The 24,321-nt window shown below is 58.0% G+C and overlaps 3 protein-coding genes across 3 annotated transcripts in view; 1 reads left to right on the forward strand and 2 right to left on the reverse strand.

Annotated features, from left to right (window-relative positions):
- The window catches only part of LOC117650922 (ubiquitin-like protein 3), a 29,663-nt gene extending 11,927 nt beyond the window's left edge, over positions 1 to 17,736 (reverse strand). Inside the window, exon 1 of the mRNA XM_034394568.1 lies at positions 17,285 to 17,736. Coding sequence (XP_034250459.1) covers positions 17,285 to 17,314 — 30 coding nt within the window. The 5' untranslated portion in view covers positions 17,315 to 17,736. The remainder of the gene's footprint in view (positions 1 to 17,284) is intronic.
- Positions 17,737 to 17,896: 160 nt separating this feature from the next.
- LOC117650586 (tetratricopeptide repeat protein 5-like) lies at positions 17,897 to 21,756 on the forward strand. Its single transcript, XM_034394116.1, has 10 exons — positions 17,897 to 18,050; positions 18,169 to 18,298; positions 18,379 to 18,511; positions 18,598 to 18,815; positions 18,941 to 19,189; positions 19,279 to 19,332; positions 19,432 to 19,617; positions 19,695 to 19,852; positions 19,979 to 20,123; positions 20,217 to 21,756. Exons 2-10 carry the CDS (start codon positions 18,236 to 18,238, stop codon positions 20,334 to 20,336), a joined length of 1,326 nt encoding a protein of 441 aa, XP_034250007.1. The 5' UTR covers positions 17,897 to 18,050; positions 18,169 to 18,235; the 3' UTR covers positions 20,337 to 21,756.
- Positions 21,752 to 24,312, reverse strand: LOC117650588 (torso-like protein). The gene is made up of 3 exons (XM_034394117.1): positions 23,800 to 24,312; positions 23,523 to 23,711; positions 21,752 to 23,450 (listed from the first exon to the last, which is right to left on the reverse strand). Exons 1-3 carry the CDS (start codon positions 24,295 to 24,297, stop codon positions 23,052 to 23,054), a joined length of 1,086 nt encoding a protein of 361 aa, XP_034250008.1. The 5' UTR covers positions 24,298 to 24,312; the 3' UTR covers positions 21,752 to 23,051.
- Between the last annotated feature and the right edge of the window lie 9 nt (positions 24,313 to 24,321).

Raw genomic sequence — 24,321 nt, forward strand, 5'->3', positions numbered from 1 at the left:
CCGCTGCGCCGCCTGCGGCCCCGGCAGACCTGCAGACCTGGCGGGGGTGGGGCCTCCTGGGAGTCCCAGCGCGGCGCGGACGCCTCCGCCCGGCCTCCGCAGCGTCATGATGACACCAATCATGGCCCCCTGGTGACGACGTCACTGGCTCCACTGGCTCAGCGCGAATCCGGCCCGCCCCGCGCCCGCCCCGCCTGTCCGTCTAGTTCGCCCGTCCCTGCCGTCTCAAAGGAGCCCTACGCTAGCTCAGCGCCGCCCTGGGGCCTGGGGCCGCCCTCCACCGATCCTGCCAGGACCCTTCAGACCCACATAACATGCGGGGGGCCCTTGGGGAAATATTGAGGCCCCGCCAGGCCCCGCTAGGCCCCGCCAGGCCCCGCCAGCCCCGCCAGGCCCCGCTAGGCCCCGCCAGGCCCCGCCAGGCCCCGCCAGGCCCCGCCAGGCCCCGCTAGGCCCCGCCAGGCCCCGCCAGGCCCCGCTAGGCCCCGCCAGGCCCCGCCAGGCCCCGCCAGGCCCCGCCAGGCCCCGCCAGGCCTGGAGCAGGCATATATAGTTCACGGAGATGGAACTAGGGCAGGAAGCGGCCAGGCCAAGAGGCGCGCTGTCCAGTGTTCGAGGACAATCAAGACAGAGGTCGATATCTCGACATCCTGACCGTAGCCTGGCTCTGCGACAAGAGTCGCGGTCGGGACGGAATCCCAGACGCTCCCGAGGGGCGGGGCCGGGCGGGGCGGTCCCGCTGTCTGGCCGCCGCGGCCCGGCCAACCGCTCAAACTCTGGAATCGGCGCGCGGCCGAGGGGGGCGAGGGGCGGTAGCCTCGCAGCGCGGCGGCGCAGCGCAATGACCGACCTTGCCGTAACCCGCTCCACATACACGGCGACGTGCCGCAACGGGCGAGTGTTCGTGTGTGTGAACGAACACACACACACACACGCACGTATTGAGCCGGGCCGGTTCGCATCGGTGCAGTTCCTGCTCACACAACACGGCGCCGTCTGGCTGCGCCGAAACCGGGGCGACACACCCGGCCACCGGCCTGTGCCACCGGCACGACCAGCACCGCCAGGAGCACGCCGTCAACGGCAAGCCGACCAGGTACACGCCGTGCTGCGGTGCCGCGCTGCCGCCATACACACCTGCGAACAGACAACAAGGCCGAGAGTGAGGCAGTGGAGACACGCGGGGGTGCGACGAGGAGCGGGCAGCACGAAGGCAGCCTCCCCTCCGCGAGGGACCTCCCGGCGCGGCCCCGGCCGCCGTGGCCAGCCTTGGCGCGCCGCCAGACAGTCCTGTTTTCGCGCGAATATTGACGCCGAGTCGCGCCGAGTCGCGCCTCATCGGACGCGGGAGCGATAGGTGCGGCGCGCCTCCCCTCCCCCTCCTCGTCCCGTCCGAACAACAAGAGCAAAGCGGCCCAAATCGCCGACACATTGTTCCAAGTCGGACGCGCAAAGTTTCGGAGCGCAGCCAAGTATAAGTCCAGCGGGCACTGCGGCGCCTCCTTCGATCCCGCGAGGCGGGGCGGGGCGGGGCGGGGCGGGGCGGGGCGGGGCGGGAGTCCAAAAGTAACCAATCCCTGCCCGGGGCGGCCTGGCCCGGCCTGGCCCGGACTGGGGCGGGCGGACGTGGCACTTCCAAGGCTGCCCGAGTCGGGAGTCGGACACATTGCCGGACTTCCAGGCGGATGGTCCACAAATTCCGACGCTCCGCCGACAGACAGCTCTCCCCCCCTCCCCTTTCCCGCGAAGCCCTTCGGCCAGAGCGAGGTCCCAGGGCCCAGGTCCCTGGGCGGGCTGGAGCGCCCCAAGGTGGGTAAGTTATGTTGCCGATATTGACGTCCCTTCGGGGAGACGGGTCCGTGCCGCGCTCGGCCTCGGCCTCGGCCCCGTGGTCCGTCAGTGGCCGCCAGCCCTGCGACCCGCAGCCCTGCACAGCTGCGAATAAACTCGCCGTTGCAAGTTAAATCAATTATCCGCCTCATTTTAATTACTTTCTGGGCCTCGCCTCGCCTCGCCGCCGGAGCAGGCAGTCCGGCGAGGCCCTGCCGCGCTGCCCACCCCGAGAAAGCCTCCCTTCCAAGATGTGCTGGTGGCGCCCGCACCGTCGGGGCGGCCACTAATGGAAACACGCCGCCATCACCCACGCCGTTGCGGACCGGCGGTGGCGGCACCGGGCACCGCCACCCGCCACTGCCGATGTGACCTTGGTGTCGCCATACAGCGCCCGGCCGCGGCCTCACGAGGCCCGCCAGCCCGCCAGCCCGCCAGGCTGGTTAGTCCAGGGGTTCCATCACGAGGCCTGGTCAAATTCATTGGCGTGGTCCGTGCCCGTCCGGCCGTCCCGCGCCGTGCCACGCCGTGCCGCACCCGCGGGACGTGCTGTCCTACAAAGCCCCGGGAGGTCACGTGGCACGCGGCACGGCACGCCGTGGCCACGCCGCGCTGTTGGCCTACCCACCACACTCTCGGGCGCAGGGCGGGCGCAGGGCCGCGGGGGCAGCCCCGGGCCCTCCGCGTCCACGTGCCCTCGACGTGCCCCCCGCTGATTGCAAGGTCGGCGCGTGTGTGGTTCGGCCCGTGGCGGCCCGTGGCGGTCCCGCTCTGTCCAGGCCGTGGCGGGGCGTCCCGCAGGACTACCGCAGTAGGGCTGGGCGGTTTTTCAATATATTGACTTCAATTTCAATATTTTTTATATTGAAATTTCAATATCGGCATATTGAAATGACCAATATCAATATTCGATATTGATATTGGTCTCAATATCTCAATACATGATATTGATCTCAATATTTCAATATCTGATATTGAAGTCAATCCAGCGCTAAACGACTGTTTTTCAACGCAAATGTGGCTTGTTTAGCCTTGTTTGTTTCACCACCGTTCTAGAACTTGCTTGTATTCCATATGAACCCATGAAACCTCATCTTAAAGGGGACCATACTGAAATAACAGGAAAAGTAGCGATATACATCGGCAACTTTGGCCCGTCCCGTAGGTTCATTAAGAAATGTGCGAATGGCGGCCACTGTGTCCAATCTAGTTGCCGTAAAAGGCCTCCCTCAACGTCCTAGTATTCTCAAGACCCTACTCTTTCATGCCCTGTATAGGGAAGACGTTGACCACAACGATTTTGCCTTTGACCGCAACGATTTAGGGACCAAAGTTGGTCAAAAAGTTTCCGAATCTCGGAAATTTGCTGATTTTGCTGACTTTGGGCGGCCACTGTGTCTAATCTAGTTGCCGTAAAAGGCCTCCCTCAACGTCCTAGTATTCTCAAGACCCTACTCTTTCATGCCCTGTATAGGGAAGACGTTGACCACAACGATTTTGCCTTTGACCGCAACGATTTAGGGACCAAAGTTGGTCAAAAAGTGGCCGAATCTCGGAAATTTGCTGATTTTGCTGACTTTGGGCGGCCACTGTGTCTAATCTAGTTGCCGTAAAAGGCCTCCCTCAACGTCCTAGTATTCTCAAGACCCTACTCTTTCATGCCCTGTATAGGGAAGACGTTGACCACAACGATTTTGCCTTTGACCGCAACGATTTAGGGACCAAAGTTGGTCAAAAAGTGGCCGAATCTCGGAAATTTGCTGATTTTGCTGACTTTGGGCGGCCACTGTGTCCAATCTAGTTGCCGTAAAAGGCCTCCCTCAACGTCCTAGTATTCTCAAGACCCTACTCTTTCATGCCCTGTATAGGGAAGACGTTGACCACAACGATTTTGCCTTTGACCGCAACGATTTAGGGACCAAAGTTGGTCAAAAAGTGGCCGAATCTCGGAAATTTGCTGATTTTGCTGACTTTGGGCGGCCACTGTGTCTAATCTAGTTGCCGTAAAAGGCCTCCCTCAACGTCCTAGTATTCTCAAGACCCTACTCTTTCATGCCCTGTATAGGGAAGACGTTGACCACAACGATTTTGCCTTTGACCGCAACGATTTAGGGACCAAAGTTGGTCAAAAAGTGGCCGAATCTCGGAAATTTGCTGATTTTGCTGACTTTGGGCGGCCACTGTGTCAAATCTAGTTGCCGTAAAAGGCCTCCCTCAACGACCTAGTATTCTCAAGACCCTACTCTTTCATGCCCTGTATAGGGAAGACGTTGACCACAACGATTTTGCCTTTGACCGCAACGATTTAGGGACCAAAGTTGGTCAAAAAGTTTCCGAATCTCGGAAATTTGCTGATTTTGCTGACTTTGGGCGGCCACTGTGTCTAATCTAGTTGCCGTAAAAGGCCTCCCTCAACGTCCTAGTATTCTCAAGACCCTACTCTTTCATGCCCTGTATAGGGAAGACGTTGACCACAACGATTTTGCCTTTGACCGCAACGATTTAGGGACCAAAGTTGGTCAAAAAGTGGCCGAATCTCGGAAATTTGCTGATTTTGCTGACTTTGGGCGGCCACTGTGTCTAATCTAGTTGCCGTAAAAGGCCTCCCTCAACGTCCTAGTATTCTCAAGACCCTACTCTTTCATGCCCTGTATAGGGAAGACGTTGACCACAACGATTTTGCCTTTGACCGCAACGATTTAGGGACCAAAGTTGGTCAAAAAGTTTCCGAATCTCGGAAATTTGCTGATTTTGCTGACTTTGGGCGGCCACTGTGTCTAATCTAGTTGCCGTAAAAGGCCTCCCTCAACGTCCTAGTATTCTCAAGACCCTACTCTTTCATGCCCTGTATAGGAAAGACGTTGACCACAACGATTTTGCCTTTGACCGCAACGATTTTGGGACCAAAGTTGGTCAAAAAGTGGTCGAATCTCGGAAATTTGCTTATTTTGCTGACTTTGGACGGCCACTGTGTCCAATCTAGTTGCCGTAAACGGCCTCCCTCAACGTCCTAGTATTCTCAAGACCCTACTCTTTCATGCCCTGTATAGGGAAGACGTTGACCACAACTTGTGTGGGAGCGGCAGCCTCACAAAGTTGGTCATGAAGGGTAAAAACAATGATGATCGGGGGCCTTTTGCGGTCTTATCTGCCGGGGCCTTTTGGGGGCCAGTCCGAGCCTGGCTGCTCTCAATGTATGATATGGATATATCATCGTTTCCTACCTTTTCTTGTCTTATTCCTTTCATTTTACTCGATCTACTATTTCCGATATTTGCGTTTTTCAATAGTTCAATTTTTCAATATTTCAATTTTTCAATTTTTCAATATTTCAATATCTCAATATTTATATTGACAGTCAATATATTCAATATCAATACCAAACATTGATATTGAGAGAAATTTCAATATTTTAAATATTGGGTATTGATATTGAAATATAAAAACCGCCCAGCCCTATACCGCAGGGCGCTCCCTGTCGCTCTCGCACTCATGGGGCGAGCGAAGGGGTGAGAGAAAGAGGCAGCGACTCGGAATCGAACTACCGCTGGCAGGCTCCAGCGGCTCCAGGACGCCGCGGCCCAGCCAGTGAAGCCAGTGCAGCGGCGCGGCCGGATGGGGCCCAGGCAGCCAGCCAGCCAGCCAGGCAGACAGCCAGCCGGGCCGCTGCCTTGGCGGCCATTGCGGCGCTGCCAGCTCGTCCGGCTCGGCTCGGCCCGTCCCGTCCGGACCGCTTTCCCCGCGGTCCAGCGCTCCAGGACTCCAGGCCTCGCGCTGGATATCGCGCGGCCCGCGGCCTACGGCAGCGCAGCGCGCGCAGCCAGCAGGAAGCCTCGGCCGCGCCGTCGGCCTCCACGGCGTGCAGCGTCAACAACGTTGTGGCCACCCAAGAGGCGCTTCGTCGAGTGAGCTTGCCGCTGGACTCTCTGTGCCCTTTGGCGCCTGCGAGGTAGGCCGCCGGCCCGGGCCGCAACACACCCCCGTGGAGACGGTGGCCTACCCTGCCGCCGTGCTGCGCCAGGGGCGAGGTGGGCCACCGTCTCCACGGGGGTGTGCTGCGGCCGGGCCGGCGGCCTACCTCGCAGGCGTTCAAAGCCGCGCAAGACGAGTGGCTGGCAAACCAGGGTTGCAACGAAGCTGGGAAACCTCAAACAACTGGTAAACCGATCTCTTTGTCGGAGCGCAAGGTTCAAGAGGTCGGAGTTCACCTTCATCTTCTGACCAAGGGCATTATTCTGCCAGGAGCACTAAAAAGACAAAAGACCGCTTCCCACAACCCGCGTAGTCCTCGGCGTAGGCCTACAAAATGAGGGAGAGGGGGACGCAATCTCGGGCAGAGTGCAGTGCAGGCACAAAATAGGCAAATTGCGTTCCCACAGGCGGTGAGGTTTGTCGGGTTTGTCGCGCGGCTCCCCGCTTTGGCGCTTTGGCGCTCGCCAATCGGGGGCCAATTTCCGTCGCCCCATCCCCCAAGCAGCCGACTAATTCGCCAAATTCGCCCTGTCTCTCTCGCGCCCCGACAGAACGGAACCAATCAGGAACATCATTAGCACAGTTCCACCTCATCCCGGGCCAATCGGAGGGGCGGAAGCTACCGCGGCCACCGCCTCGCCTCGGCCTCGCCGACCTGCCAACCCAATCACCAGGTGGGGCGCGGGCACCGGACTCCCAACAGCTTTCCGCAAACACTGCAAGCAGGCCGTAGGCGCCGTAGGCGCCGTAGGCAGGCTGCAAAGGCAGGGCGCGCCGCGCCACGGCCTCCTGGAGCGCCAGAAGGGCCAGAAGACGGCTTTGCGCGCACTCTCGGCAAAGCAAACGTGTTCCTGCAGTCCGTTTGAGGCGCAAAGGGTTAGGCCAGGCCAGCCCAGCGATGCATGAGTGCACGGAAGCCGGGGCACGCCGGGGCACGCCGGGGCAGGCAGGCAGCACCCAGACTGCAGGCTGGCAGGAAGGTTGAAAGAGGAGGCGGGGTCGGCGATGCGTCAGACTCGGCGCGACAAGCCGACAAGATCCAACGTGCATGGGGCGCGCACACACACGCACACTTCCCTGCGACAAGACGGAGCCTGCAGCAACGCCACAGGCCGCGGCGCAGCTGGTGCGGGAAAGGGGGAAGGGGGGGGGCACTATCTGCACCAGATAGAGTGCATGCGTTCGCTCTCAAGCCGAGGAGGCCAGGAAGGATACGGCGAATACGCAGTGGCTGACGAGGCCGCTGAAACTCGCGAGCCAATAAAGAGTTGTTTCAGCGGGCATTTCGCTCCGAGCTACCGGACCCAAGAAATAAACTTCCCAGGACTGCCTTTGAGGAAAGAAAAACAGCGAGGAGAAGAGACAGTCCGGACGGTTTGCACACTGCCTCTCTCGGTACCTCTGGCTACGTGCGTCTCTTTGACCTGCAGCCCAGCAAGCGGAGCAAGAGAAGCTAGCCAAGCAAGCCAAGCCAGCCAAGCATGCCAAGCTTGAGAAGCCAGCAGGACGCGACGCGGCTGAGGTCGCGAGGACTCGAGCGAGGACTGCCACCGCCCCACGACTCCACGACGTCCACCGAGCGGCAGTGCCGCGGCGAGGACCGGCGAGGGGAACTCCAGGCCCTCCAGCAGACTGATTCCGAGAGTCGTCTTCGTCGCTCTGTCTCTCTCGCACCTATATGGGAGTCCCCATGAGTGCGAGAGAGACAGAGCGACGAAAACGACCCTGGGAATCAGTCTACAGCCCGACAAAGACAAACAAAAGGCCGTCATAGAGATGGGCCCACAGCCGGAGAGTCTCGACCAAGGGGCTCGCCAATCGGCCTCCTCGTTTTAGCGGTAAGCCTTCCAATGTGGGGCAGTGTAGCGCAAGCCTTCCTCCCGGGCCGGGCCACCACCGCGGCAAGCAAGCACGTCACTCCTTCGCCTTGCCCCCTCTCCCCTACGGGAGGGACGATCAGGGGTAATGATTCACCCGAGGCCGGGAAATGGGAGGGGGAGGGGGGGGGGCATCCCGAAGACCGTCCCGGAGCCAGCCGGCAGACGCGTCCCAAAGGCCCACACGGCCCACACACGCCACAGCGCGCCACATCACCGGCGCCACCGGCGGGCGCGCACTTGCACTTTCCAGCCGCCGGTCGGTACGCCGGTACCCACGAAGACCGCGTCGCACCGATGCCGCGGCCCCACTGGGCCCCACACTGCACACACAGGGCAATCGGGCCTCAAAAAACGGCTAGGCGGAGTGCGTGGACGGGGACTCAGCCCAACCGAACCGCCCTTTGAACATTCCGACGGTCGCTCGTTCAAACGGACAATTGGTGTCCGTTCCACTCCCTTGCCCGCGGGGCGGGGCGGGGCGGCCAGCAAAGGGCGCAGTCGGGCGGACACACGTACCGGCCCAAAATGTTCCAAGGATGGGAACGAACAAAACGGCAAAACACAGACAGGTAGGTGGCTGTGGCTCGGGGAGCCCGTCGCACTCTCAACCGATATAAAAGGTTTTCCTTTTCTTCCTTCCCCGCGCACTCACACTAGCGCACGCGCACGACGGCGGAAACAGAGTGTTCCGTAACGCCCGGCGGCGCCCGGCGGCTCCCACACGCGCTGCACTTTTGCCGCAAAAAGAGTGTGTGTTCTGGGCCGGCTCGGCTCCTTGTCGGCGCCCCGTCGGCGGCACGGCGGCGTTGCAACGGAACCTTGGCGGTTCCCATAGCGTGCGCGGGGGCGCCGCGGGGTGCGGTGCGCGCGGAGCAGCGACGGAGGCTCCCGTGGTCGGTCGGGCTTTCGTAACGAGTGAGAAAAGAACGCAACAATTGGACTCTAACGAAGCGCGGCGGGGCGGCGGCACGGGGTGGGGCGGCCGTCGCGTGTTGCCGAACGACGCCCAGCCTAACGGCGCACGCCGCGCGGTCCGCGTCACGGCGTCGCGGCGCCGCCGGTACGCTCCGTCTCTCTCGCACCCCACGGGACGCGCCATGAGTGCGAGAGAGCGAGCGCCCGCGAGGGCGAGGGCCCGGCGACCAATCTAATCCCAACCGCAGCGCGGAGCAGCGCGACGCTCGCTTTAAGGTCGACCCGAAAACCAATATCCGAGTGCCCCGTCCCGTCGCATGCCTCGCTGCCTCGCTCGGGGCGCCCCGCGCCTCGCCCCCGCCCCCTCCGTGCCCAGCATTCCCCGCGCGTCCAGACCGGCGGCGGGCGCGGCGCTCAGCACACTCATTCCGAGAGTCGTTCACGTCGCTGCTGTTTCTCTCGCACCTACACGGAACACCCCACGAGTGGGGCAGAGACAGAGCGATCGAAATACCTGTCCGAATCAGTCGACTGCGCGAGCGCGGCCCGGGCCCGGAGGCGGTCTAGTCCGTGTCGGTCGCACTGTCGCACACCGCCCTTCCCTTCCCCCTCCCCCTCCCCTCCGACTCTCGATTCCCCGGCAGGGACGCGCGGCGGGGCGGGGCGCGGCCGCGGGACAAACACGCGGAAACGCGGCCAAAACGACCTTTGCGCGCGGACGCCGCTCCGCCGCTCCGCACGCCAGCCCACATCAAGCCGGGCCAAAAATAAAAGGAGTGGCGGTCCGTCCGTCCGTCCGTCCGGCGGGGCGGCCAGCAAGCCCAGCAAGGGTAACAAGGTAAGGCCGGCCCGCCGGCCAGGTCCGCCAGGTCCGCCAGGTTCACCGAGTCCGCCAGGTCAATGCGGCGTGCCATCGGCGTGCCGGCCGAATGGCCGAATGGCCGAACGCGAGGCGCAATTCCAGCCGATGACGCGCGCGCCGCGGCACACTGCGGCGGACAGGCCGACCGACAGGCCCGTCCGCCAAATTACAGAGCACGGTGTGCACAGTGCACTGCGCACACACTGGCTTGTATAACATGGGAACCGATGGGAACCATTTCCCCGAAAGAGGGGGAGCGGAGCCCTTTTGCACACTTTCGTCCATTCTACGCGCCCCTCGCGACAACACAACACACACACCGGCACGGCGGCGCGGCCAGCCACTAAATATACCGCGCGGCGAGCAGCACCGCCCAGCACCGCGCCAAGTGCATCGCCGAGCCTCGCGCCGAGCGGACGGCCAGCCGGCTAGCCGCTCCGCGATGACGCGATGACGCACGCGGGGTCATTAACGGCACGGCGCCAAGGGACGCCCCCCGTCAGGGCGAGCGAGAGAGACAGCGGGCAGGGCTTGCACCGTTCGGACGCGACACCCGCCAGGCAGGTAAACCCAGCCGCAGAAAAAAAGCCACGAAAAGGCAGAAAAACGGAAAGGCAGACACGCGCGATACCGAAAGCCCGGCACACTCACACCGCCGCCACGTGTGTGTGTGTGTGTGTCGCCACAGACTTGACCGCGGCATCTCGAAGTTCGGGGTGGTGCCGTGCCGTGCCAGGCCGCCAGGCCGCAAGGCCAGGCATGCAGAGTGTCGTGCTGGTGGCTGCACTGCGTATTTCTGGCATTTCTGCTCTCTGCGTCTCGCGACGCCAACGCGGCTGAGGCTTCTTCAGCCGCTGCAAGTCAAATCACACAGAGAGCTTTTCCCCCTTCCCCTGCGGCCACCACCACCAGCGCAAAACTGCATCCACCGAAAGGCTCCCCGCCCCCCCGCCCGACGGTCCGTTGTTGTGCTGGGCTTCCCCGACTGTTCGGCGACATAATATATTTCGCCAGTTTCGTCCCCTTTTTAAGGTCTCGTCTTTTCACTCGTTTCCTGACGAATTCATTTCACTGGCGTCTGGCGTGCGCCAGAGAGGAAGCCAGGTGCTGCCACTGCCACGGACTCGGATGAACTCGCGCGCCGCAGGATTACTCTCTGTCTCTTTTTCCAGGGCGCCGGGGCAGTGCCGAGGCGGGCTGGTGGGACAATGTCGTTGCGCATTGTGACCCGGGGGGGCATCCCTCATGTAAAGCACAGCCCGTCGCTGGCGTCGCAGGCGTCGCTGGCGTGGTGATGCTCCTCACTAATGAAAAGCCCCCGTCAGCACGTCAGCCCCCTCTGGGCCGGGCTTGTCCGTTCCCGACTCAACTAGGCCATCAGGCCGTCGCCAGCAGAGTGATTCCGACCTCTTCTCTCTTTCATGTCACAGAGAGACACGGGGCGACAAAGCGACTGTCAGCCCAACCGGTGGCGGTGGCGCACTGCTTTACACGAGGCCAGAAGTAAAAGAAACTTGTTTCTCCTCCAAAGTTCGTCCCTCCGTCGCCGTGCTTCCAGGTCCTGCCTGCACCGCGCTGCACTGCGACGCCTTCCGGCGGAAACCGCGCACCCGATCCGCGCCGCCGTCATGACTGCCCGACAGTCTACCCGACAGGCACATACGGCCGCGTCACATCTCCGGGAGGACGACCGGAGGCCGCGCCTGCCTCGCGCCAGCGCCATCTCCATTTGCCATCACGATGCCGTCAGACACGCTACGTACTCCGCGCCTCGCCTCCATGACAGCAGCGCGACTGCCGGCGAACCACGCCAGGGCCCTAGTATCAGCCTTCTTTTCCTCCTTTCCCTGCCCCACGGCCGAACCAGACGTGACACGGCAGTTTTCCTCTTCGCCTTCATCGGATGGTACAGTGTGGCGACACGGGCCGTGCCGCGCACCTGCCCGTCACAGCGGGGTCAACGAGATGCAAGGGCGGCCGGGGCCGCCCAGTGGGCTGCGGGCTGCGGCCTGCGGTTCGGTGGCTTCGGCGGCATCGGCCATCGGCCGGCATTCCCTGTGGCCTGGGCCTGGGCCCTGGGGCCTGCCTGGGCATTCCGCGCCGCCACAGCGACCGGGCGGCGGCGGCGGGGCGGGGCGGCCACCACGCCACTGCGGCACGGCGGCGGTGAGTCACGTCGTCGTCGTCGCGGGGCTGGACGGACGCTGGACCGGGCGGGGCCGCGGAGTGCGGCGCGGCCACGAGCGCGGCGGCCAGGGGCTTCGGCTTGGTGCGGCGCGGTGCGCGTGGGAAGCGAAGGCGGACAAGGCGCGCAAGACAGAGAAAGCACGGCGGCACGCGGCAAGTGAACCGAACCGAAAGTGAAAGGGGGGCCACGCCACGCCGGCCGGGCCGCCACCGACGGGGTGCCGCCGCCGATTGCCGTCCGCCGCGACAGGTCGCCGAGCGTCGCGGTGGTGTGGTCGGCAAGCTGCAGCACGGCGGACAAGGCGCGGCGACGAACGCGGCTCAAACGATCGGAGATGCCAGATAGAGGGATCATCGCTAGCGCCGCCAGACAAGAGCATCGAGAGGGCCGTGCGTGTGTGGGGCAAGGATGGGCAAGGCGGTAACGCTCGCTCACGGACACGGGGACACCCAGAGGACCTTCCAGCGGCCCCGCCCCGCCACCAGTCAAACAGCCTCGGCGATAACGCCCCCGCCGGGACCGGGGGGGGGGGGGACCAACAATGGCAGCCGATAAAATAAACAATGGTGCCTCCCGACCGAAAGCCCGAAGGCCCGAAGCAGAGCAAAGCCAAGCAAAGCAGAGAGCAGAGCCCAGCCCGGCGGTACGGACGATACCGGCGCCAATCTGCCGAGGCGAACGAGCCAATCCGGGCGAAGGGGGAAGGGGGGGGGGGGATGGTCCTGCGCGGCGTGTGCAGTGTGCTTCGGCAGGCCGCGCTCGCGTTTTAATCACCGCCAAGTCATTCACCCAGCGCCGCGCAGGGTTCGAGGAGAACGACCCTGCTGTCTCTCTCGCACCCTTGCCGAAAGTACTGCAAACAAGAGAGAGAGAGACAGAGCGACGAAACCGCGATACCTGAATCATACTACACTGTCAAACCAAGTGTGGAGAACTCCACACTACCTGGTGGGTGACGTGCGGAGTGGAGTTTGCAGTTTGCTAACTTCAAGTGTGGAGCTCACAGAGGCCCTCTCTCTTGGCATGGCGCAAACGTGGAGAACACCGCACTCGAAGGACTCGAAGCGTGGAGACGGCAAACTCTGCCCTCCCAAGTGCGCGTGGTGTTCGCAGGCGAGGGGAAGGGGAACGGCAACGCGCCAGCAGATCTGATCAGACTGATCCCGGGAGCCCTTTTGCGTCGCTCTGTCTCTCTCGCACTCCTGTAGGCGCGAAAGAGAGAGAGAGACTTTCGGAATCAGTCTACGGTGTGGGTGAAGCCTCCCATTCTCTCACGGCTCCGGATGGCAAGCGATGACAGGCCGGCCCCCCCATGGTGGCGCGGTGCACGCGACAGCGCGGTGCGACGCGGTGCGACGCGGTGCAACGCGGTGCGCGACAGATAAGGCGGCGCGCTGATGGGCCCGCATGGCCGGGCAGGGCGCGGCGGCGCGGCACGGCACGCCTCGACGGCCACGCGGCACGCCGCACGCCACGCGCAGCACGCGCCGACAATTGCTCCACTTCCTCATTACGCACGCGGCACGCGGCACACGGCAAGCCGCACCTAGCCAGCGGACCGGGCGGCGCAACCAAAACCACTCAATCGTCGGCGGGCACACACAAAAATGTGTCGTAGTGGAAAATTGGCGCGCTTCCGTCGGGAAACGCCGCGTCAGGACCCCAGCAGGGCGCAGCTGGCGCAGCAGGGCAGTCCAGGAACCAGATCAAGGCCGCGACGGCCCAGTAACCCGCCGGGCCGCCAGGACGGCAGCGCGCGCATAATGGACAGGCATCACGACGACGGCAGCATGCGGACCGATGCGGACGGCACGCCGAAGCGCGGGCCGCGCGCCCAGATGAGCCACAGGAGTGGCCGCGTGCCGCCGCCGCCGCCCCCACCGCGGCGTCTCGCATCGCGCAACGCGCTTCGAGGGAAGTCCCTGCCGGACGTTGCGGGCCGTGGGCCGGGGGCAGCCGGCTGGCCGCCAGACCGCTATAGCGGGGCGAGCGGCGAGCGGCACTGTTATGAGACGCGACGCTCCGCGCTTCGCTGTGCTTCGCTCTGCCGCCCAGCCGGCCTTTTATTGGCGGCAAGCCGAGCCCCGCGAGTACCGTAGCGTCGCGTAGCGTGCACCACCTGCGCGGCCAGCAGTCCTTTCGTCGCTCTGTCTCCCTCGCACTCGTGGAGCGTCCTCTAGAGGTAAGAGAGACAGACAGAGCGACGGAAACGACACGGCCTGGCCCCAGTGGGCACAGCACGGCGCGGTCAGCGGCGGCGAGGCCCAGAGCCTGGTGAAGCTGGTGGGAGGGGCGTGCGTGGCTGGAGCTGGAGCGGCCTGGAGCAGGCTGCAGGGAGGACGGGAAGGCGGTCCAGGGGAGGGGGCGGCCGGGGCGGGGCGGCAATGCCAACTCAAAAGTGGCCCAATTACGACACCTGTGAGGCGCGGCGCGGCGGGGTGGGGCGAGGCGGGGTGGGCGGGCGTCCTGGGGTGGGGCACGGGTCAGGCAGGCAGGCAAGGCAGGCGGACAGGCCGATCTGACGGAGCGGGCTCGGCGGTGGCGGCAGCGCGGCAGGCGGCATCATGAAAGATGAGGAAGCGGCTCGCAGCCTCCCAGGGGGACCAGGGGGCAGGGAGGCCAGGCGGTCTCCAAGGCCCCAAGGCGCGCCCTGCCCAGGCCGCCCAGGCCGTCATCAAGGACGCGCCTCGCCCGGTCGGCCCGCATTACGAGTAATGAGGTGCCCGTCGGCCCCGAGCCCTGAGGCTGAGACGCGTCCCAGTGCTCGTCGCCGCGCCCTGCGCCACCGCCGCCGCGCGGGGAAAGCCGCGAGACGTCGCGACGCGCACACCGCGACGCACGCACCCTTGCACGCACCACGGTGCCGTGCCCGTGCCCGAGGCCTGGGCGAGGCCTGGCCGCCCGCAGCTGCAGACGGCAACGCGGGCGACGTCGCGGCGACGCCTTGCGCATCATGAGCGCGGACAGGAACACGGCGCCCGGCACGCCCGGCACGCCCGGCCAGCCACCTGTCCGGATGCGGTGCGCGGCCACCGTCGCGACGACCACCGCCGCGCCACGCCGTGCCCGACGCCCGAAGGCCCCGAAGCACTTGGATGCCCACGGCTGGGCTCGGGTGCTCGGATCGGGGCCGCGCCGGCCGCGCCTACTTCCTAAAATACACGCTTCAATCTCGAACCGCACCGCGTCGCGGAAACGCCAAGCGCCAGCGCGGACCTGGAAGACCTGGAAGGCCTGGAAGGCCTCGGGAGCCGAGTCGGGAGCGGTGGAGCGCGCTCCAGAGTTCCAGCTCCTGCCGTCGGGGCAAAGCACCCCACAAACAAGACCAAAGAGATAAAGATTCCTCGTCCGAAAAAGCGACGGCTCTCTCGAGCAGCGACTTTTTGCCCGGGCTCTGACAAAGGGGATCAGAATGCTAACATGCGACGGGGCTCGGCTCGGGCCGCGTCACGGCGACACGGGGATCGCAAAGCCTGGGGCTGCCTGGGGCTGAGCCGTTGTAGCTGCTCCTCCGTCCTGTCCGCCTGGCCGGCCACTCGGCGCAGCGACAAAGGGGGCCGCCACAATCCCCATATCAAGTTGGCCCGTACAGTCCCGGACCTTCCTGGCCGTGCTGGCGTGCTGGCCAAGGCAGGACACGAGGACGAAGCGCAGTCAGCCAACACCGCCTATCTGCGCCTCTGCGCCCAAAACGTCCTTCCTCGTTTTATCTGCCATCGCCGCGCTCAGCCCCGCTGCCGCTGACGCATCCGCGCCACTGCAAAACACCGTCATCTAGAATCCGCGATCCGCGATCGGGGCCAGGAACCGTTTTTCTGGTCCTCCCACGCAACCGGGCCGCCGCCGCAGCACCGCAACGCGTAGTGCAGCTCCATTGTAAGCGTGCCGAGCCGAGCACAGCCAGCACAGCCAGCCGGGGCAGGGGCAGGATGCGGTCCAAGATTGGAAACGAGCCGGAGCGGGGCGGGGCGGGGCTGGCGTCGGGGCGGCGGCGGCCTGCGTGTAGAGACCTGCGTGTAGCAGAGCAGCAAGACCGGGCAGGTGCCCCCGCCGCCCCCGCCCCGCCCCGCCGCCGTTCAGGTCGTCCAGGTAGGCAGGTAGGAGGTGTCTATCTCTCTCACACCGGCAGGCGAGGCTAGGGTGCCCAGTCCACCCATCGCAGTCGGTGGGCAGCGCGACCAGCGTCGACGACTCTACCGGGAATCAACCCACCGCGTGGGCCAAGCCTGCGCCCCTCCCCGAAAGGACGAAGGAGAGGTGCAAAAAGTCCGTGTGTCGTACCGCGGACTTGGTCCAGTCCACGGAGACGTACTCGAAGCACAGTCACCGACATCATTGACAGACGCTGCCGAGCCATTCAGAGGGCCGCACTCCGTGGGGCCCGCCGTCAGGGTGCGAGAGAGACACGGCGACAAGACAAACCGCTCTTGTAACCGAATCGCCGTTTGGCACGGCGAGTGTCGCCCGGGCAGCCCGGGCCGGGGGAGTCTTCCCCGTCTTCCTGGACCGCGGCACCGTAAGGGCACCGCGGGGGAGGTGCAGGGAGGTGGGGCCGCGGCCGAGGTCGCAGCGGGGCAGCGGGGCAGCGGGGTCGTGGGGTCGCACATTTCGTCACTTTCACTGGCGAAGCTAGCCAAGCTAGCGCAGCTGTGGTACACTGCTACACTGGCACACGCACACGCGTACACGGCTCGGTACCGCCACGCGCCGCCACGCCAATCTTCACCGGGTAGGTGCAGAGCCAGCGGGTCCCCTCCCCCTCCAACAAAAAAATAATTGGCGAACACAATTTTTTGGAAAAACACGGAGGAGGGGGGCGTCGAAGTCAGCTGGTATCATGCTTGGGTATTAATGCAAAATACACTCAGTTAAATACTCATTTTCTCTCTCCTGAATCATAGTTATGCTGCAAATCAGTCGTACAAAAGACAGAGATCTACTGATGGCAGCATACTATCGTCTCACTAATAGTTTTTTCGTTTTTTTTAATGACCCTGAACTTGCTGTATTTAGACCCTTCTGCACAATATCTGAACCGCTTTAAGCGACTAATAAAAAGAATAACATCAAAAATGTTAAAAACTAAATATTTCATGGATAGTTTGTTTATAACTCAACCTATCTCCCCATTTAACAGTAATTATGCACATTATTACTGTCATCGAATTCCATATCCTTCATGAAAGAGGTAGTCTGCATTTGATTCACCTGGAATTTATGCAGCCAACCAACAATACTAGTCAGCTGACATTTCAGGTGACTTGTTGACAAAATTGCACTGAACAAAGAAACGGGACACTAAGTACGGGAATGAGACTGGCTCAGTTAAAAAGATCTGTCCGATTTACTGGCAATATTGAATTGAGCCACTCAAAAACTATTGGGCAACACCACCCTTTGTTTTCATCTGAAGTAAAGGTTATGGGGAATCTCACCTTTCTCATTCATTGTGAGACAGAATGGGAGTACATAAAGATACGGGGGTGTACATGACGGCAAGAAGAACATCTCGACTTCCAGTGCGAGGTGTAAAACCTGACCATAAGAACGGCAGAATAGTACAAAATCTCAGTAGCCTACTTAGAGATGGGGCGCGGCCAAACTCTAAATGTCGTCTGCACCGTTGTCGATTCGTACCTTATCCGTTGGGATGCTCCTCGGACTCATCCTTGGCACTGTTAGTATCCTGGCCGACGTGACGAGTAATCCAAAAGGGGGAAACCACTGCTCACAGCAGCACCGAGGCAAGGCAGCTGTTCACAAGGATGACAGCGCCAGTCGCACGAGCCCGAGACCGAGAGAAACGCACTCGAACCCAATCGCACTTTCATGTAACGTCATTATGAAGAGGCTGCCATTTTGCACGCACTCAATTTATCACAGGTACTGGTGCGCACTCATCTTCCGAATAATCAGGTCCACATCCTACGACCTCCTCATTCTACAGCTTCATAACAACACTCCCCGTCCTCCCAGGCAGGCACACGGGGGAAACACAAGCAATGGCGAGGCCGCGTCTCGTCTCCGACCGACGACACTTGGGGGCCCCGAGCCTCGCTCTGAGCAGCTCTCTCACGAACTGTGCCGCCGCGGTGCATGCTGGGAACCCAAACACACCGCCACCTGCCACGCGAGAACGGCTCGGCTTTGCGGAGCTCTGCTTTTGTTCTTTTCTCCATTCGCAGAACCCTGGCCGCACACCCACCCCCACCCCCGACCCCACAGCCGTGAACGCCAATCTGAATGAGGATAGGCGCCGGTCTTGTTCTTGTTCTTGTTTTTGTTTTGTGATTGATGAAAGAAAGATGGTCGTTCGGTCTGATTGTATTTTGACAGGTTTTGAGAACTGTTTCTGCTGACCGGTTGGGGAAAATGATGAATTTATCCTGACAATCCTTCACGTGTAAGCCTTATTTCAAACAATGCTAACCTGCCATGTCCTGACCGCAGTGCTTCCAAAACATTTTCCAGGTTATTAAAATAATATGACGTTTAAACCTCAAAATCTCTCTGATTGTTAGGTACATTTTGGGCTTTCCCGAAAGAACGTAAAATTTGGACTTAATCTCTGGCGGTATTTGGTGGATCATGACTGAACATAATGTTTCCGATGCATTTGAGACTGTTGACCCTTCACTTCATCCACTGAAGGTAAATCGTTGACTTTGTCCAATTTCTGTCGACAAACGGCATTAGATCTGTTACCCATAATATTTTTGTCCGAAATTTAGGTTGCAGTTGATCAATTATATGCCTTTCGAGACCTTTTTTTTGAAAGCCATACAATTGATGATGCATGCAAAAAGAATGAGTTGGTTAAAGAAAAACTTGATGAGACTCTTCAGTTGTTCACTGAATTAAAAGGTAAGTTGAAAGTTATGACTTCGTTTTTGTTTGTGAATCAGCTAATATCAAACAACTGATACAGTAATCTGATATTCATGTAACAGTTCAAGCAGACAGAGCAGACAAAGCACAGTACCTTTTCCTTCAGGGGAAAGCCCTTAATGTACTACCTGATGTAAATCCACTAGCCGAAGAACTACTTTCTAAAGCTCTTAAATTAAACCCCAGTCTGATTGATGCATGGAATGAATTAGGTGAATGTTTTTGGAAAAAGGGCAAGAGTAGTGATGCAAAGAACTGCTTCGAGAATGCTCTCAGGCATGTAAGTATATCATATAAGTACATCATATCATATGGACTGTAAATATGATTATTTACTCCAATACCCATAATATACAATCTTTTTTCTTGCTAACTATCAGTTTTAAAACATGGACTCTTTCACAGGGTCGTAACAAAGTGTCACTCCGATGTTTGTCAATCACAACGAGAGATGAAGCTTTAAGAGCAAAATCCGGCAAGGAAAGGTGTGAAATGATACAGCTGGGTGTGCGTATGGCTAAAGAGGCGGTTGCTCTTGACTTTGAAGATGGTGCGTCTTGGGTTATCCTTGCTAATGCACACTTCAGTGAATTTTTTAATATTGCCCAGAACCCCATGGTTCTTAAATCGGCCCTCAAAGCTTATGAATTTGCTGTGAGTTGTCAATTATCTTCTCTTTCCTTTATAAATTACAATTGTCGGTTGGTTGAATCCTTTACCTGATATTTCACCCTTTCTTTTAGGAAAAAGATCCTAGAACAAAGAGTACGTCAGAATTTCATTACAACAAAGGCATTGTAAGTTAAATTTATTTTCACACCATCTAAGTGTATCTTATTTCAATTGTAACCCATCCCATATTATGCCCAATTTTTTTTTTTTTTTTCATTTGACAGGCTCTGAAGTATGATGAAGATTACACCCAAGCTCTTGAAGCCTTTACTTTAGCTTGCTCCCTTGACCCTACCTGGGACAGTGCATCCCAGAAGCTTGAAGATCTGATAAACTACCTGGGGAAAATTCATGAATTAGTCAAAAAGAAAGGGAAAGTAGGTGCCAGAAAGCTTCAGGGAATGTTAAAGGTATGGTGAAAGAAAAAGGGCCCTGTATGATAAACTGTTATATATGAGGAATTATATTTCATATTCCTTTAACACAGACGCTGACTCCACCTCTCTTGGGACCATATGCTTCCACCTACAGAAATATGACTTTTAACCTTGTTCCATTATCAGATTTAACTCCTGGTCTCAACATTGAAAAAGTTGTATTAGGAAGGGTAGTGTGTCATATCCGCCATGATGATGGTGTGCCATTGTAAGTATTTATTTCTGTCAGTGTCCTTTTTGTTCCTCATAGATGTAACATTATCTTTTTGAAATATTATTCTCATAATGTGTGTGTGTGTTTTTTTTTTGTTATTTTTTTTACATTTTTATTCAGTATATTCTGTATGACTGATGCGGAACAGACCACTGTTGCAGTAACAGTGTACAACTTGGTTGAAGGCAAAGGAGTCATTATTGGAGATGCTGTAGCCATACCAGAACCTTTCTTCTCTGAAGTGCATGTCTCTCACAAAGAAACAGTAAGATTTTGAATCCAATGCATTTCACAGTTATTTTTTATTTGGTTACTTTAATTTTTAATCATGGAATAACCATTTTGTTTTCTTGTCCAGCAATACCAGTTTAGTTCGATAAGGGTGAATACCCCTGTAATGTTGGTGGTGAATGGAAAAAAAGTTACGAGAGACTGTGAAGCCGGCACACAGTTGTCTACTTTCAACAAACCAGACTAGGATATCGGAAGCTTCTCCTGCACTTCAGTTGCTTTACATTCCATACATGTAATCTCATTTCATGTAGTGGTCTGATTTGTTGGGCTTCTCAGTGATGTGTGAAAAAAAAATTCTGTGATTAACACTTTTGTCTGTGATTTCCTATGTAGGGAAGACATAACACATAACACTGTCCAAGATACTACCTAGTAAGAGTTGCACCCTGGTCTCAAACAGAAGGAAGTGCTTTGTTTTGAGCCTTTTTTGTAATGGTGTTGTTATAGTCTATTTTTACCCTAGCGTAACAGCAATGCAAGGAAATAATTAACTAACTGTCTAAGTCATAACAATTTAGAAGTTCTCTTCATAATTAGAGGTTTATATTCCTCTACTGTACCCATTTCTTAAATGTCTACTGTTCATACCACTCTAGGTAGGAATAAGAACTGAAAGAGTGAAAGAATCTTTGTGAAAAAGTGTGAGAGGCTGGTGTTCAGATGCTTTTAATATACCTTTATTGTATATGGCAAAAGTCCTCCTCCCAATTTATTCTTCTACCACACAAATTTACAATTTAATTGTCTCTTGTAGCTCTTTCATATTGTTCAAGTGTTAACTAAGAGAAAAGGAAAAAATATTCTAAAATTTATATTTTCAATATTGTATTTTCAATTTTCTTATTTTCATGTCATGTGTATGCTGATGATACTAATTGGCAGTCGTCTCAGTTCCCAACTGAGAATCAGTTACTTTTTGAAAATAATCAATGTACTTAGGTATTTCTAACTCCCTAAACGGGTTACCTGGAAAGCTCATGTCATCCACCTCTGAATGATAGCACATTTTCTGTGGGATAAAATTATTTTGTAGAGTTCGTTAATGATTGTAAGGTTGTAATGATGTGGCAAGTTATTTTTTTGCTCATAGATTTGCAAAAGAATTGCACAAACAAGTTGATACTCACATAAGTCTTTGTACTCATAAGCTGCATACTGTCTGAGCATGCCATTGTAAGGCAACAGTAAGTATTCAGGAAAAAAGCCAATGAACCCTTGGTGATAGCCTTCAACAATATTCTACTTTTAATAAGAAGACCAAAATGACTAAACTTACCTTTAGAAGAGACAACTTTTGACATTACCTGATGCTGCCTTTGAAAATGGTAACATTCAGATATTTTCTTTAATATGGAATTGTTGAAGTCTCTATCTCATTCAAATTTCAGCTTAGAACCCAGAGCACAGTAGTTAAGTATATTCTTATTTTGTCAGTTCATTTCATGTTCATTTCTTGCGGACTTTGTGTATCAATCAAATTTTTGTGGCCAAAAGATTGTTGCATACATATTTCCTTCCAGGTTAAAAGAGATTGTGTAGGAATGTTTCACTTTATTTTGAGTGCATCATTGCATTTACTAAAATAAAAAGTAAAGTAACTCCTTTGTCTAAGAATTGATTTCATTTATGACTTAACCATAAATTTTGCTGTATTCTTTTTTTCTTTGATGGAGCTCGCGCCCATAATTTTCTATTTAGCTAGAACAGGATAATATTTATACATTCAGACACTGATGTGGCGATTTCCATCTAATACATAGAACTCATCATAAACTTACTGTATTTTACACTATGTACACATATTTTTCCTTTTACTAATCTAATGCAGTATTAAATTTTACAACATTGCCGAAGATTCAGTGCACATTGGCTAGGAGTTCAGAAATCACAACTAAATACTGCCAAAAGAAAACACCAAATTTAACAGGCCAATCTATTCACCAGCCCATTTTCTTGCTGAGTAACAAGCCACACACAGAGAAAAATAAATAAATATAGATTTCCGCAATTTCACACACACAAAAAAGGGCATTCTGACCTAGCTACATACTTAAGCTAGCTACACACAGCCAGAGAATGAGTTATTAGAGTACAATACAAAAGAAGTAAAGAAATGGCAGGACAGGATCAAAAGGCAAAAATATAAAAACGTGCCTGCTTTTTAAAATTTCTGTCTTCAGTCCTAGTGGGACCCACGTCCTTGTTTGGGGCCGCTCAAGAGCAATCCATCGAGAGGGCAGTTGGAATGGCATTAGGCCAGCGGCCTCAGTCTGCTGGCCTTGCACAGGACAGTCGCAGTCCTAGAGCGCCTGCTGGGTTCCAGGTAGGCCACCGGCCCCACCAGTTTCACACCGATGTGAGGAGGGTAGCCTACCCGGCCCGGCTGGGCTTTAGGCTGGGCAGGCTGGGCACCAGCAAAGTCCTACACTGCGGTTCTAGACTGCAGGCCTCTAGGCACGAGCAGCACTCTCAGAAGTCCCCGAGACCGAGGCCGGCACTCCTAATGCTCCAGCCGCCAAGTAAGTGGTCCAGCTATGTGGCCGCAGACACTACAGGGACGCTGTTGATTCTTCGAGACAACGCAGACTGCTACCAGGGTCATATATGGGGAAAGAGACAATGAGAGCCAAAACACTTATTCCCCGAATTCTTCCTCCCGACAGAAATAGTTAGTGGAGCCGCAGTCTCCATTCGCATTTGGTTTGGACTAGAGAGACGGAGAGCCACGGCGCCGTGAGTCAGTGAGTCATGCCGCCATGCCGCCGTGCCATGACGGCAGACACCGCGGTCAGTTCGGTCAGTTTGCGTCACGGCCACCAAATGATCACAACGCGCGACCACCAATTGGCCCCGAAACGAGCTCGCCGACACAGTCACACAGTCACAGCCTGGTCAGTGGTCACGACATGTTGACCTCCCACAACTTGAGTTGGTTGTCGATGACTTCCTGGAACCAGCGCCGCTTGGCCGGGTCGGCGAAGGCGGGCGCCAGCGTGCGCAGGTCGAGCTGCAGCACGGCCTCGTTGCCCAGCAGCCCGTTGAGCGTCTTGAGCAGCCCCACGTCGCCGTGCAGCTTGATGAGGCTCGGGTACGTGAAGAAGTAGAAGTGCACCCGCAGCGCGTTGGCGGCCCACTCCTCCACCGTCTGGTTGCCCGACGCGCACAGGATGCGGCCCATGTGCTCCGCGTGCCAGGGGCTGAAGTAGCTGGCCAGCTCCACGGCGGACAGCGCGGCCACGCCCTGCGTCTTGAGGCGCTCCTTGATGCGCTGGTAGATGTGCGGCGTGTACACGAACACCTGCAACACCCAGAGGAACCAGCGTGAGGGGCGCGTCCAGGGGAAGGACCAAGGGGGAGAGAGAACGCCTACCTGATATAGGGAGTTGCCAGTGACGTACGACGCGACGTAGTGGCTGCCGAAGCTCTTGACGAAGTCCACGACGGACGACGGGTCCCCTGGGTTGACTAGATTGGCGTCCTTGGCCACGGCCTCCTCGACGGGCACCCCGGGCTGCGGGGGCACCATCCTCACGCTGTCACGGTGCCGCGCGACGCGCACCTGCACAGCGAATACATGGTTAGGCCCCTCCCGTGAACGGCCTCGACGTATCGGCATCGACGTCGGCCTCGGACGCCAGAGCGCTTACCAGGACGTAGCAGTGCGAGCCGGCCACGTACGTGGCGTTGAGGCCCAGGTGCTTGGCCATGGCGTTGCGGGACCAGGACGCCGTGAACGCGGACCAGGGCCGCTCCAGCCGCTCCACCTGGAAGTCACGGAAGTAGGCCTGGAGGAGCTGGCGCAGGTTGTCGCAGAACTCCATGTGGAAGTCGCCCTCGAACACGGGCATCTTGCCGCCGTGCCTCGTGGCCGCGGTGGGCGACCGGGTGGGCAGCACGGTGATGTTCTTGAACACGTCGACGGTGGGCTCCCGGAACACCCACGACTCGGAGTCGTTGCGGGGCACGACGCGCATGGAGATGGACAGGTAGCCATAGCGGCTGAAGACGTTGATGGCGGCACCCACTCGCAGCGGCTCGGCCGCCTCGAGCGCGGTCAGCCGCAGCGCCAGCAGCGCCAGGCAGGCCGAGCAGGCCAACCAGCCGGCCGGCGGGCGGCGCCAGGCCCGCCAGGGGCGCCAGAGCATCCTCCACCCTCGCGGCTAGCCCGG

Source organism: Thrips palmi, unplaced genomic scaffold (genome assembly GCF_012932325.1).
Source record: "Thrips palmi isolate BJ-2018 unplaced genomic scaffold, TpBJ-2018v1 HiC_scaffold_5, whole genome shotgun sequence".
In the NCBI taxonomy this organism is placed as follows: Eukaryota; Metazoa; Arthropoda; class Insecta; order Thysanoptera; family Thripidae; genus Thrips; species Thrips palmi.